This window comes from Acinonyx jubatus, chromosome B1 (genome assembly GCF_027475565.1).
Source record: "Acinonyx jubatus isolate Ajub_Pintada_27869175 chromosome B1, VMU_Ajub_asm_v1.0, whole genome shotgun sequence".
In the NCBI taxonomy this organism is placed as follows: domain Eukaryota; kingdom Metazoa; phylum Chordata; class Mammalia; order Carnivora; family Felidae; genus Acinonyx; species Acinonyx jubatus.
Genome location: NC_069382.1, coordinates 71,596,156 through 71,610,708, shown reverse-complemented (window position 1 = coordinate 71,610,708; position 14,553 = coordinate 71,596,156). Strand labels below are relative to the sequence as shown.

At 38.5% G+C, this 14,553-nt stretch overlaps 1 protein-coding gene across 1 annotated transcript in view; it reads right to left on the bottom strand.

Annotated features, from left to right (window-relative positions):
* The window catches only part of DCHS2 (dachsous cadherin-related 2), a 241,380-nt gene that overhangs the window by 40,487 nt on the left and 186,340 nt on the right, over positions 1 to 14,553 (bottom strand). Inside the window, exon 13 of the mRNA XM_015080625.3 lies at positions 13,049 to 13,906. Within this exon, the coding sequence (XP_014936111.3) occupies positions 13,049 to 13,906 (858 nt within the window). The remainder of the gene's footprint in view (positions 1 to 13,048; positions 13,907 to 14,553) is intronic.

Below are 14,553 nucleotides of genomic sequence, written 5' to 3'. Positions count from 1 at the left end.
TAGAAGATTTCAATACCTCACTTTAAATAATGGACAGATCAAACAGTTAGAAAATCAATGAAGAAATGAAGGACTTGAATAATATAGAAATTGGACCGAAGAGACATACATGGAACACTCTACCCAACAACAGCATAATACACACCCTCAAGTGTTTTTATGTGTTCCCACTTGTTCCTCAAGTGCACATTCTTCAGGACAGATGACATGTTAGGGAACAACAGGAGTTGTAACAAATTTAAGAATATTAAAATCATACCAAGTATCTTTTCTAACTACAATGGAATGAAAGTAGAAATCAACAGCAAAGGAAAACTGGAATATTCACAGACACATGGAAATTAAATAACAACTCTTAAACAACTAGCAGGTCAAAGAAGAAATCTAAAGGATAATTAGATAATGTCTTGAAATAAATGAAACAAAAACACAATATACCAAAACATGGGCTGCAGCAAAAACAATGCTGAGGGAATTTTACAGCAATAAATGCCTACATTAAAAAAAGAAGAAAGACTGCACATCAACAACCTAATTTACACCCCAATGGACTAGAAAATGGAACTAAAAGCAAAGTTAGCAGAAAGAAATAATAAATATTAGAACAGAAATAAGTGAAAAACAGTAAACAAACGAGGAAAAATCACTTAAAGTAAGTTTTTTTTAAAAAATCAGCAAAATTGGGGCACCTGGGTAGCTTAGTTAGTGAAGCACCTGATTTCCGCTCTGGTTATGATCTTGTGGTTCATGAGTTCGAGCACCGCGTTGGGCTCCACGTGGACAGTGTGGAGACTGCTTGGGATTCTCTCTCTCCCTCTTTCTCTGCCCCTTCCCACTTGGGCGCTCTCTCTCTCTCTCTCTCTCTCTCTCTCTCTCTCTCTCTCAAAATAAATAAAATTTAAAAAATCAGCAAAATTGACAAATCCTTAGCCTAGACAAAGAAAAAAAGTAAAAAGACTCAAGTAACAAAAACTAGAAATGAAAGAGGAGATATTACAAGTGATGCCACAGAAATAAAAGGTATCATAAGAGACTATTATGAACAATGATACACCCAAATAAGATAACCTAGGAGAAAAGAACATATTTCTAGAAACACACACCCAACCAAAATTGAATTTACAGAAAGAAAAAAATCTGAACAGATGTATATATAACTAGTAAGAAGACTGAATCAATAATCAAAACCTCCCCATAAAGAGAACCAGATGGCTTCACTGGTGAAGTCTACCAAACATTTAAAGAAGAATTAACACCAATCATTCTCAAACTCTTCCAAAATATTGAAGACAACACTTCCAAACTTATTTTATGAGGCCAGCATTACTCTGATGCCAAAATCAGAGACACTACAAGAAATCTACCCCTGATGAATATAAATGCAAAGATCCTCAACAAAATACCAGCAAACCGAATTCAACAGCACATTAAAAGGATCACATGTCATAACAATGTGAGATCTATTCCTGGGATGCAATGATAGTTCAATGTATGAAAATCAATCAGTGTGATACACCACCTTAACAGAATAAAGAGTAAAAATCACATGATCATCTCAATACACACAGAAAAAACATTTGGCAAAATTCAACACACTCATGATAAACACACTCAATAAACTAGGAACAGAAAGAAATTACCATACATAATAAAGGCCATATAAGAAAAGTCCACAGCTCTAACATTCTTACTCAACAGTGAAATCGAAAAGCTTTTCAACTAAGAACAAGGAAAGAATGCCCACTCTCGCAACTTCTTTGCTACATATAGTACTGAAAGTCCTAGCCAAAGAAATCAGGCTTTCAACTTACAAGCATCAAAATCAGAAAACAAGAATAAAATGATCCTTGCTTTTAGATGACATGATCTATGTAGAACCTAATGTAGAAAACTCTATAGATTAAACACACACACACACACACACACACACTCACACACTAGTTAGAACTAATATATGAATTCAGCAAAGTTGTAGAATACAAAATCACTTGTGTTTCTATGCACTAACAATGCACAATCTGAAAAAAGAAATTCGGAAAACAATCCCGTTTACAATAGCATGAAAAAAATTGGGATAAATTTAACCAACGAGGTGAAAGTCTTATACACTAAAAACTATAAAACATTGCTAAAATAAATTATAGAAGACAAAATACATGGAAAGACATTCTGTAGCCACTCCATGAGGAGTGGAAGACTTAATGTTATTAAAATGTCTACACCACCCCAAACAATCTAAAGAATCAGTGCAATCCATATCAAAATCTCAATGGCTTTTTTTTACAGAAACAGAAAAAAAGAATTTTAATATTCACATAGAATCTCAAATGCTTCCAAATAGCCAAAATAATCATGAGGGAAAAAACAACCAAACAGCAGAAGGTGTCACACTTACTAACTTCAATAGTGCAGAGCTAGAGTAATCAAAACAGTATGGTACTGGCCAGATACAGAGAGACGAATAGAACAGAACAAAGATTCCAGAAAGAAATGCCCATGCATATTTTCTTTTTTTTAATGTTTATTTATTTAATTTGAGAGGAGAGCACAAGCAGGGGAGGGGAAGAGAGAGAGAGAGAGAGAGAGAGAGAGAGAGAGAGAGGGAGGGAGGGAGGGAGAGGGAGAGGGAGAGAGAGAATCCCAAGCAGGCTCCTCTCTGTCAGCACAGAGCCCAGTGCGGGGCTCTAATTCACAAACCTTGAGATCATGACGCAAGCCAAAATCAAGAGTTGGAAGCTTAACCGACTGAGTGGCCCAGGTGTCCCAAAATGACCAACAGATTTTTAAAAGATGCTCAGTATCACTAATCATCAGGGAAATGCAAATCGAAACCACAAGGTATCACCTCACTTCAGTTAGGATGGGTGTTAGAAAACAAAAACAAAACAGAAAATAACGAGTGTTGGTGAGGATATGTAGAAATTGGAATCCTTGGACCCTGCTGGTGGTGTTATAAAATGGTGTAGCCCCTATGGAACACAGTATGAAAGTTTCTCCAAAAATTAAAATTAAAGCTGTCATATATCCAGAAATCCCACCTGGGTGCATATATCCAAAGAGCTGAAAATAAGATATCAAAGGGATACCTGCATATCCATGTTCGCTGCAACATTTTTTATAACAGCCAAGAGATAGAAATAATCTAAATGTCCTTGGATGGATGAGGGGATAAAGAAATGTAGTATATACATACAATAAAGCATTATTCAGCCTTTCACAAGAAGGAAATCCTGTCATAGGCACTGAGGAACCTTGATTTTGTGAATAAGCCAGTCACAAAAAGACAAATACTTCATTGACTCCACTTATACAAGGTATCTAAAGTAGCCACACCCTGAGCAGCAGAAGTAGAATGGCGGTTGCTAGAAGCTGGAGGGAAGGGAAAGAGTTGTTCAATGAGTATAATTTCCGTTTTGAAAGACGAAAATGTTCTAGAAATCCACTGCACAATGACGGGCCTATTGTTATCACTACCATACAGTGCACTTAAAAATGATTATTTACAATGGTAGATTTTCTGTTATGTGTCTCTTACCACAATTAGAAAAGGAAGAAAAGTTGATTTTCCTCTTCCCATCATCAGAAATGACTGCACATATGTTACTAAAGCTTTCCAAAGAATTCACCCCTGGGATGAGACAAAGCATGGAAAATCTCAAAATAAATAATTTTCCAAAATTTGTGAACAGATGAAAACCATGTTTTGAAATGTAAATGCTATGCAATCTTGAACACATTTGCTTTTGTGAACACCTTAAGGAAATTAATAGAGGAAGCTATGAAAAGTGCTTATTGACCTCTTATGAGCTTTAGGAAAAGAGAGATGTGTCAGAAAACCAAGACAGAATTAATACATGAAACGAGAAGTCAACAAAATTGATGAAGTCTGAAATGTACTTTTAATGGGGTTACAGATTTTGGTGGCCAAATTTTTTAAAAGGAAGATTATCTATAAATGGATGCATTGAATCATTTCAAATTCACTTATAACAACTTAGAGAAAGGCAAGTGTTAAAGTGACTCCCTGATGTTCCTACTACCTCTCTCATTTTGTGATTTACAGAAGACTATATTTAAAGCATGAGCTTGAGAATTTTCAGTGTTGCTTCACTGTTGGATCAGAATCTCAAATCTTGTCTGCAGACCTGAGGCTGCTAATCTCCCCTCATTTTCCAATGATTCCCTGTCTAGTTTGCACCTCCAGGTTGATGACCAGACTCCAATTTCCCTTTGTTTTCAAGAGCTGTCCTTTTGCTCCTTTCCAGCTCCTGGCATCCCTGAGCCAGCTAGAATCCAGAGCCTGCATATGTCCAGAAAGAAAGGTTGCACAATTTTTCAATACAAGTACTTCTCAACATTGGTGGTTAGATACCTGGCACATTTCCAATTACTTCAAGAAACAAAGTCAATGTCTTAAAAATCTTAAAAATATGTTTTACTTAGATTAAAGAAACGCCATCTAAGATGTTTTTAGCTGCCACATAATGAATACTGTAATCAAGTATTTTAATGATTCCATTTGATTGTCACAGCTTGAGGGAGAGGCATTGCTGTCCTCAAAATATAAAAATCTGAAATCAGGGTTCAACATCCACAAATAATAGATGCTAATTGAAAACAAAAAGGAAAGAAAAGAAATCCTGATATTTCCAAGTGTTTTATTCCCGTTTTATACTCAAATATAAATGAGATTTCTCAGTAAACTTAACAGTGCTATAAATCACAAATGTCCAAATCTCTTCTGGCTTTAAAAAACAAAACAAAATGCCCCTCTGATCTTCAAGACTCTTCAAGCCACTGCCATGGTCCTTTGTTACCGTTCACAGCCAAGCCTTTGAAAACAGACTGAACTTCTCATCCCCGCTCGCTCTGCACCTCACTGGACCTTAGCTTCTAAAATAGTTCTAGTGACTTAGTTCACCCTAATGTTTCTGATCCTCCCTGAAGTTGCTAAATTTTATCTGGCTGCACATAATTCCTTGTAAGCAGCTGCAGTTGACTCTGGAGTGCATGTTGGTGGTCTCCGTTCCTGGCCTCTATTCTCTGCCAAATCCTGAACTCTTTCACCAAGGTGGACTTACTCTACAGAACCTCCTTTCCGGATGCTCCTCATGTTGCTAATTGTGTCTTTTTCTCTTATTGTCTTATCCTTTATACTCGATGCATGGACTTATCTTTTCAGACATGCCTTCCTTTCTACTGTGTCCTTACCTCCTTGTATCAAGATGGCATCCTCAGACCATCCCCGGAAACACCCCCCTACCCCGTGAAGGAGAGGTTTTCTGAGTGCTGGGTAGCAGCCGACCACCTCATGCACTTCTGCACTGGGGACAGACCTCCAACTAAACTAGCTCTCACTTTTCCGTCCTTATCTTACTTAACCTCTGCCACAAATTAGAAATTGTTGACCACTCCCTGCCTTTTGAACCCATCACCTTCCTACTTCTCTAACACTACCTTCCCAGACTTTTGGTGATGCCCTGGCCAGCCCCTACACCTCAGTCTCTTTGGTAGATGCGTTGCTTCAACCCTTGCAAAATACTGCTGTTACTTTGCATTTCTTCTAGGCCCTCTCTCTACCTCCACCTTTGGCTTGCATGCATAATTACATGGGAGTTTCTACCCATTCACGATGCCTGATGTACCTTCAAAAATCTCATCTAATTGCGTGGGGGTTGTGGATGTCTAGGTAGAGGTAATTTTTAAAAGCTCCTCAGGGGTGCCTGGGTGGCTCAGTCAGTTAAGCGACCAACTCTTGATGGTCAGGTCATGATCTCCCAATGATTGAGCCCTATGTGGGGCTCTGTGCAGAGCCTGCTTGGGATTGTCTCCCTCCCCTTCTCTCTCTCTCTCTCTGCCCCTCCTCTGCTTGTGCATGTTCTCTCTCTCTCTTTCTCTCTCAAAATAAATGAATAAACTTAAAAATAAATCAAATCAAATCAAATCAAATCAAATCTCCCCAGGTAACTTTGCGCTCATTCATCATGTGGATTACCACAGTACCCTCCTAACTTCCTAACTCAGATTTCTCCCCAGGCCTTCACAAGACTTCAAAGTCAGCTAGGTATAAAACCTGTTTTGTCACTGTTTCAACAATCTAAAGGTCATCAAGATCACACTGGAAAGCTCAAGAGAGCCTCTTCAACTGTTTAGGATTAATAAGCAATAACTTGTAACAACTTTCTGATTACAGTGTGGCTTCCTGTGTCCTTTCTCCTAGAAAGAGAGACCTGCTCATCCTGGCAGGACTGTTGTAATCCACATGGCAAATATAGTTTTTCATATACCTAAAAACTGACATTCTGGTCTGTGTATCAGTCTCCTTCATATTGGTTAATAAGTTCCAACCCTGGGGGAAGTAACTCCCTGGCTTGTTAATAAGATGAGGTGTTGAGCTTATAATGGCTGAGGCCCAGATGTGAGACTGGGGTTAATTTCCAAAGATGAAAGCTGCCTTTTGAGATGTTTATCTTGCTCTGAGACAGACTGACCTCATCGAAGGTACTCTTCTCTATCTCCTCCAGAGCTATCTTAGTCATAGGTAAGGTGATGAAATGCCATACTGGGCTAGTTAGATAGCACTCATTCCAATGAGTTTCATTCCAAATATGAGACTGGCCTTAAATAAAATGAAAAAGGGGTGACAGGTGATACATAATTACTTCCCCTTTTGTCATTATCATAAAAATGTATATGTTGGGCCCTGTTCCAAAGTTATAGATGACACAGATTATGGGAACTCTTCCCATAACTTCCATAGTTATGGGAGCTTTGTCACCTTGGAAAGTATGATTGCTATCTTGTTTGGAGACAAAATGGAGTGGAATGGAATGGTAGGGCTTTAAAACCTGAAAGCATTTCACTGTTGTTATATTATTGCTGTGTAACAACTGGTTGCTCTGGTAAGAATTTATACCCAGTGAACTTTATAGAATTCAATGAAAGATTTGAGACAGAAGGAGAACAGTAATAATAACAATTTAAAAAATGACTAGTACACTACATGACCTCATTTAATCCTTACAGTAGCCCTGTGAGGAAATCCTTATCATTTCCACTTTATAGGAGGAGAAGGACAGCTCATACACTGTGAGTGGAGAATGGTGGTGACCCACTCAGCTACACCAACTCCTATCACACCACACTCTACATACATGTGCCCAGTCTACCAAGAGTAAGAGCCAAAAGTTACTGGACCTACTGCCAAAGGACCAAAGAAGAAGGGGTTGCCCTCCAAACTATCAAGATCAGATGCGTTTATGATACAAAATTAAATATGCATAATTCACTAGTTAGAATGCCCCTGTACATCGTCATGTTTTAATGTTATCTCAAGATTCTTAAGGTCTGAGTATTTACTTTCAAGCACCATATCGATACAGTTCATAATTTCATATTTTCCCCTCATGGTAACTAAAAGAAATGCATGAAGCTGCGAATAATCCACACTAGGGACTGTGACTACTGATTCATCTTCCTCAGGATACCCAAAGCATTGGGAGTGAAACAAGAAATAAATGGTGGCTTCCAGAAGGTCCACTGAAATTGTTGAATGGATTGAAACACCACAGGCAACCAAGTGGTTTATTTTTCACTTCAAAAAATTCAGGACAGTTATATTCCCTCTCATCTAGTTTGAAGAGGAACAGTGGCAAGTGTAAAGAGTGGGGAATCACTTGAATTTCAACTCTTTTTCTCATGTTGCTGTATGGGTGGTCTCTCTCTCTTATGGACAACTGGTATCCTGGAGAGTGACTCTTTCTGTGAATAAGTGAATACATCATGACCAACTCTTAAAGAGATTTTACCTACCAAAGAGTTGCTTTTAAATGGGAACTATATACTGAACTATATATCATTTTAAACAGTTGGTGTTACATTTAACATTATTCATAGATGAATGCAATGTTAATCAAAACTCAAATCTGTGGGCTTGGCCAGAAAGAAATGTTAAACAAATATAAATACATTAGGGCTATTTGTTTTAACTTTTAATTTTCTTAAAAGAACATTTAAATGTTAAAATTAGTTTGGAGTGATGAAAATTTATGATAATACAACAAAGAATTTGCTCAAGATGTTAATTGATGCCTACTGATAGGATATTTGAGTAGCCCACGGAAAATTTAAGCTTCCAAAAGGGACATGTTTTTCATTTGAAAACAAAATGAAAAACTAAAGACATATTTGGGAGGAAATAATGCTGGAGGCTATAAAATGTTATTAAATAATTTATATCAAGGCCATTCTAGGACTAATCAATGGATTTACAGTCTTTTAAAACTACCGGAATTCTTGGGGCGCCTGGGTGGCTTAGTCGGTTGAGCCTCCGACTTTGGCTCAGGTCATGATCTCATGGTCTGCGAGTTCGAGCCCTGCGTCGGGCTCTGTGCTGACAGCTCAGAGCCTGGAGCCTGCTTCGGATTCTGTGTCTCCCTCTCTCTGACCCTCCCCTGTTCATGCTCTGGCTCTCTCTGTCTCAAAAATAAATAAACATTAAAACAAATTTAAAAAAAGATAAATAAAACTACTGGAATTCAAAGCAAAAAAAAAAAAAAAATCACCTTCTGATGTCTATGATATGATCCAGCAGTCTGAACTGAATTCATGTCTAAGTAAAGCTTTGGCCGGCTTGAAATGTCAATCAATATGTTATGTACCTGGTCACTGTTCTTCACAGGAGGTTAGGAAATCCTGCTGAACCAGGTACAGGTTAGTTGCATCTAATCATACTCAATGGCCTATTTAACCATCATCCTTCCCTTCTGTCTTTCTCCTTCCTGTTATATGCCCAATGTTTAGCTTCTCTCTCAATTTAGACTTTATGTCCTTCAAACATGTCATAGTTTACTCTTCATAATGAGGTCCCAACCCATTGCTTCAGGTGTCTTGAAATGTATACCTACCTGGATGTTTAATGGGTTCCATATGCTTGTCGTACTACCAGAAGTATTTCTAGTCTTTTTTATGTATAAGATTTAATAAATTGATTTTTAAAGTCTTAAGTTCTATTATAAAGATAACAGTTAAATTTATTCCAGTTATTCTAAATACAAGAGGACTAAGAAGGACAACTGTGATCAGAGGTCAAAGAAAACACAGTGATGCATATAGCAGGATGATGTCTTCCCATCATTAGCTTTTCTGACTGAATCTCAAACAGGAAGCCCACCTACAGAGGCAAGAAAGTAATTTGGTCTTCACTGTCTTCTGTACTAACTTTTAATCTCAGGCCAGGTTACTCTTAACCATATCGATTAATCCCAATTGTGATGGCCGGGAGTAGACTGAAGGTGTACCGATTTGATGAGTTGCTGCCTGAGTGATGGGAAAACAGGTTAAAATCAAGATAGTTCCCTCCCATAATGGCTGCCTCTTATCCACAGAGTGAATCTGTGACATACAAATGAATGGCACATTGCAAAAATGAAAACAGGTGCAAAGTGTGCACCCCCATGGCAGTTTTCATTAGTGTTATTTTAATTCACTCCTGAATTCAACCATAAATATTGTATTTACTAATCCATAACTTAATTTCATACTGAACTGTTTTCTTTGGGGTACCTTGGATATTGATTTTTATTTTGGCTTAATCTTGCAAACAAATTGATCCTGGGTAAATTGAGAAAAGAATATTCTAACAATTAGGGAAAGCCCAGGCACATTACTTAATATTTAGAAATTTTATCCACTGATGTGAAAAAGTATAATAACAATGATGACTTCCATGCCAGTTCTTTTGAAGAATAATATATTTAATGCCTATTACTCTGAAGAATTTATACTGAATGTGAATGTTCGCTAGTAGCGGTTGGAAACCTTATTATGTGAAAGATAACTGAAGGAATTAAAGAAGGGAAAACTACTTGAGTAAAAGCCAACATCCCCCTGTGGTCTACAAGGCCCCGCGTGGTCTGGTCGTCCTCCGACCTCATTTCCCATCGCTCTGGCCCTTGCTTACTCTGCTTCGTCACACAGTCCTCTTTGCTGTTCTTTGAACAAACCAGGCAGGCTCCCACTAGCTTCTTCCTTTTTTCTGAAATACTGTACCCCCAAATATACAAATGGCTGTCTCCTCTCCTTAGGTCTTTGTCCAAATGTGTCAGCTCAATGATGCCTGCCCTTACCTACTATTTAAAACTGCTGTTTGTCCCCCACCCAAGACCTCCTAATTCCTTCTTTCCTTGCTCTGCTTTTTCTTTACTTGATAGCTCTTATCACCATCTAACATATACTATAGTTATTCATTATGTTCATTGACACTGCCTCAGTATCCCCGCTAGAATGTTATTAGCCTCATGAGGACAAGCATTTAGGTCTTTTAGTTCACTAATATAGCCCAGTAGATAAGTACTGGGTATATAACACTCGACAAAAAAAAAAAAAAAAAAATTCAAGGAGGGCCACCTAAGTGGCTCAGTTGGTTGGGCATCTGACTCTTGGATTCAGCTCAGGTCATGATCCCAAGGTTGTAGGATCAAGCCCCACATCAGGGTCTGCACTGAGCATGGAGCCTACATAAGATTTTCTCTCTCTCCCTCTGCTCCTGTCCCCTGCTCATGCAATCTCTCTCTCATTCTCTCTCTCTAATTAAAAAAGTAGTGGAAAGAGCAAATAAAATATCTGAAGAGTGACTGTGTACAGCAGAGGAGTGCTCCAGAGGGAAGAACTAGATTTATGGATAGACAGAAAGGAGGGAGAGCTAGGTTCAACTTGTGAATGACTTTCCAAATGAAGAGATTTTCCAACTTTGTCATGCAGTCAAATCACCCACAGAGCTCGTGAAAAACAATTCCTGGACCCCAAACTTAATGAAGCAGATCCTTCAGGGGTGGGTTACAGATCATTTGGTTCACACCCAATTTCAAGAACCACCCTTCTAAACTCTCAGTCACTGAAACATTCAAGTAGCAGCAGAAAGACCAAGTGCCAAGGGCTTTTAGACAAATGTTCCTTTTTGCGCTGCAGACAAAGGCTGGGCTCAAAGATACTGTAATTTTATCAAATCAATTTTAAGATTAATATATTGTTTTTGTGCTATATTATTTAGAAACTGCTAACTTTACTTTCCATCAGGTTCTGCTCTGGTGTTGAAATGCATGCCTCTTAAGAGTAATAGAAGTATAGCTCTAAGGAGCATCTCATATTGTTTAACATTTAACGCTTATTTGGAAGTCTCATTACACATAAGAATACATGTTGCAAATTTCTGATTTAGTTTGAAGTCACTATTATTTCCTTTAGTGCAGAAAACTGCAATTTACTGTGAATTATGTTTAGAATCAATAAGAGACCTTCTGTGGAAGCAATCTATGGAATAACCATAATTCCAAAAAGGGTCAAAGTCAAGTTAATAATCTGCAACTGAAAACAACCCTAATTTAATATTCAATATTAAGCTGAATATTCTCTTTTCATAGAGAAGGCAGTATAAAATGTGTAACATAGATATTTTCACTATGAAATGAATACATCAAATGAGAGAAATGCAGAGTGCCTTTTAAATAATAGTGTAGGTAGGTGCAGATAAATTGAAATTGAATCACGATACAATGACAAAACACAAACCACAAATGCCATGAGCAGGTGCACAGCACACAGCAGACCTTTAACAGCCAAGCTCCTCTGAGTCCATGTGCTTTGCCCAGTTGGTGGAAAGAATCAGCAGATTCATCCCTGCACTCTCTAGTCAGATATAATTACCCAAGTCAAATGTCTTTCAATTTATAACTGTAAGGAAGTCTGTAAGGAAGTCTTTTCACTTTTGGATAGAAAGATAATTAAAACTGATTTTTATTTATGCTTCCCAGTATGGCATAAATGTAAGGAAATAATTGAAAACAAACAGCATTATTAGGAAAAATAGTTACTGTTCGCAGAAGCCTGTGCTGAGCTGTATTATCTGCCCCAAATTCTTTGAGGATCAGATATTACTGCATTGTTTGAAAGCCACTGCTGACCCTATCGAAATGAAGTAATAATATTAGCAGTGGTAGTTTCTATTTATTACATGCTTACTATGTATTAGACACTGCTGTAAGTGCTTTACATGAACTAGCTTATTCAGCTCCCAGAACCTAATGAGGTAGGCATGATTATTATTCCTAATTTATGGGTTAGGAAACTGAGGCTCAGAGAGATTCAGCTGCCCAAGGAGGCACAGTAGTTGAATTTGGAATTAAACTCAGGCAGAGCTCAAGCATTTAACCACAACATGCCTCCTCTTTTATTGTACTTCTAAGAAAGTACTTTAGGAAATGTACACTTGTTGAGGATTCATATACATTTAAATAAAAGGGTTTATTTTTGAGATTGTAAACCTAAATTAACTGAAACTTCAAAAGCCCTAAATGATTTATTTTTCAGTATTTTCACTCTTTGTTATTTTTAAAGGTTTGTGTGTGTGTTACTATATTTGAAGGTATTGTTTTTTAAGTTTGTTTATTTATTTATTTAGAGTGAGAGCACACGTGTACAGGGAAGGGGCAGAGAGAGGGAGGGAGACTGAATCCCAAGCAAGTTTCCTACCGTCAGCACAGAGCCCCATCCAGGGCTTGAACTCACAGACGGCTCGAACTCACAAACCGTGAGATCATGACCTGAGTCGAAACCAAGAGTCAGACAGTTAACCAACAGAGCCACCCAGGGGCCCTGATTGAAGGTATTGTTTTAATACTGTACTATGGATGAAAACTGGCATACTGAGATGCCCGGGTGGCTTAGTCGGTTAAGCATCTGACATCAGCCCAGGTCATGACCTCATGGTTTGTGAGTTCGAGCCCTGGGTCGGGCTGTATGCTTACAGCTCAGTGACTGGAGCCTGCTTCAGACGCTGTGTCTTCCTCTCTCTCTGCCCTTCTCCCACTCATGCTCTGTCTCTCTGTCTCTCAAAAATCAACACTGACAAAATTTTAAAAAAATAAAAGAAAATTGGCTGAACTCAGAAATTTATGACTGAATCTGCAATAGCACTCTTGTTGTATAAACCTTCATTTTAAACATTTTGCCCAGACAGATGCAATATACAAAAACTTGAGGGGACACTCACCTGCATCACAATTTTCAGTCACAGTCCCTTTATACAGAGGGTGGCTGAAGGAAATCTTTCTATCTTCTCCTTCCATGTGAACGACTAAGAGGCCAGTGGCTGTCCTAGCTGGGACGCCTTGGTCCGTAACTTTTAACTGCAGCCAGATTGGAAAATATTCTGGAGATGGGTTGTGCCGAAGTTGAACTTCTCCTGTATACTTATCAATAGAAAATATCGACTGGGTCTCTGCAAAACTAAACATGACAGTTCCATTGGGTCCCAAGTCAGGGTCGCTGGCTGTCAGAATGGCAGTTGTCTGGTTAGGAGGTGACTGGGCGGAAAGAAAAATTTCAAAGGGGTTCTGCTCCCACACCGGATCATTGTCATTAACATCCATGACATGCACTTTTATAATTACTGTGGTGCTTCTCGAGCCCTGGACACTACAGTCTCTGGCCACAGCCCGAAATGTATGTTGGGATCTGGCTTCTCGGTCCAAGGTGTGGCAGGTTCTCAGTGCACCCGCCACAGAATCAATGGTGAATGTACCAGAAGCTTCACCCTCCAGAAAATACTCAGTTTGCCCATTCAGACCTTCGTCCTTGTCCACAGCAGATAGTACCAGAACCACTGTCCCCACTTCAGCATCTTCTCTCACGGAGGCCTGGTAATGCAGCGTGGGGAAGGAAGGGCCATGGTCATTGTCATCCAAAACTCTAACCTGCAACTGCACTAGAGAGCTCCTCGGTGGATCCCCTAGGTCGGAACACAGGATGACTAAGGTAAAATTGCTGACTTGCTCCCGGTCCAAAGCGCGAGTGGTTGAGAGGTCTCCTGATGTTTCATTAATAGCAAAGTACTCATCAGTATTTCCATCTACGAAAGGAAACAAATACAAACTCAAAATGCATTCGAATTGAAGAAGTAGCAGCCCTTTGCTGGCTATATTTACACACACATATGATTCATGTGTATATGTGCTACATATATCATTCATGTATATGATGAGATATATGCAGGATTCATGCATTCAACATATATTTATTTCATGATTTTTCATCCTAGCACTTTTGTAAGTATGGAGGATACAACAGTGAACATGATAGAGTCCCCGCCCTCATGAAGCTTCTTTTATCAGGGGATAAACAAAATAATATAATTCTATATCTATCTTAATTCAATCAATAATTAGAGGGGGGCCTGGGTGGCTCAGTGAGTTAAGTGTCCGATGCTTGACTTCAGCTCAGGTCATGATCTTACAGTTCATGGTTTTGAGCTTCATGTCAGGCTCTGTATTGACAGTGTGGAGCCTGCTTGAGATTCTTTCTCTCTCCCTCTCTCTCTGCCCCTCTTTCTGCTTGCTCTCTCTCAAAATAAATAAACTTAAGAAAATAATTTACTTGCTTTGACTTGATTTGCAAGAGTATGAATTTTTGTGTCTGCATCTATAACTTTTTATATTCATATATTTTTCCTGTGATTAATATATGTTTTCATTGAGATAAAACAACAATGGGACACCT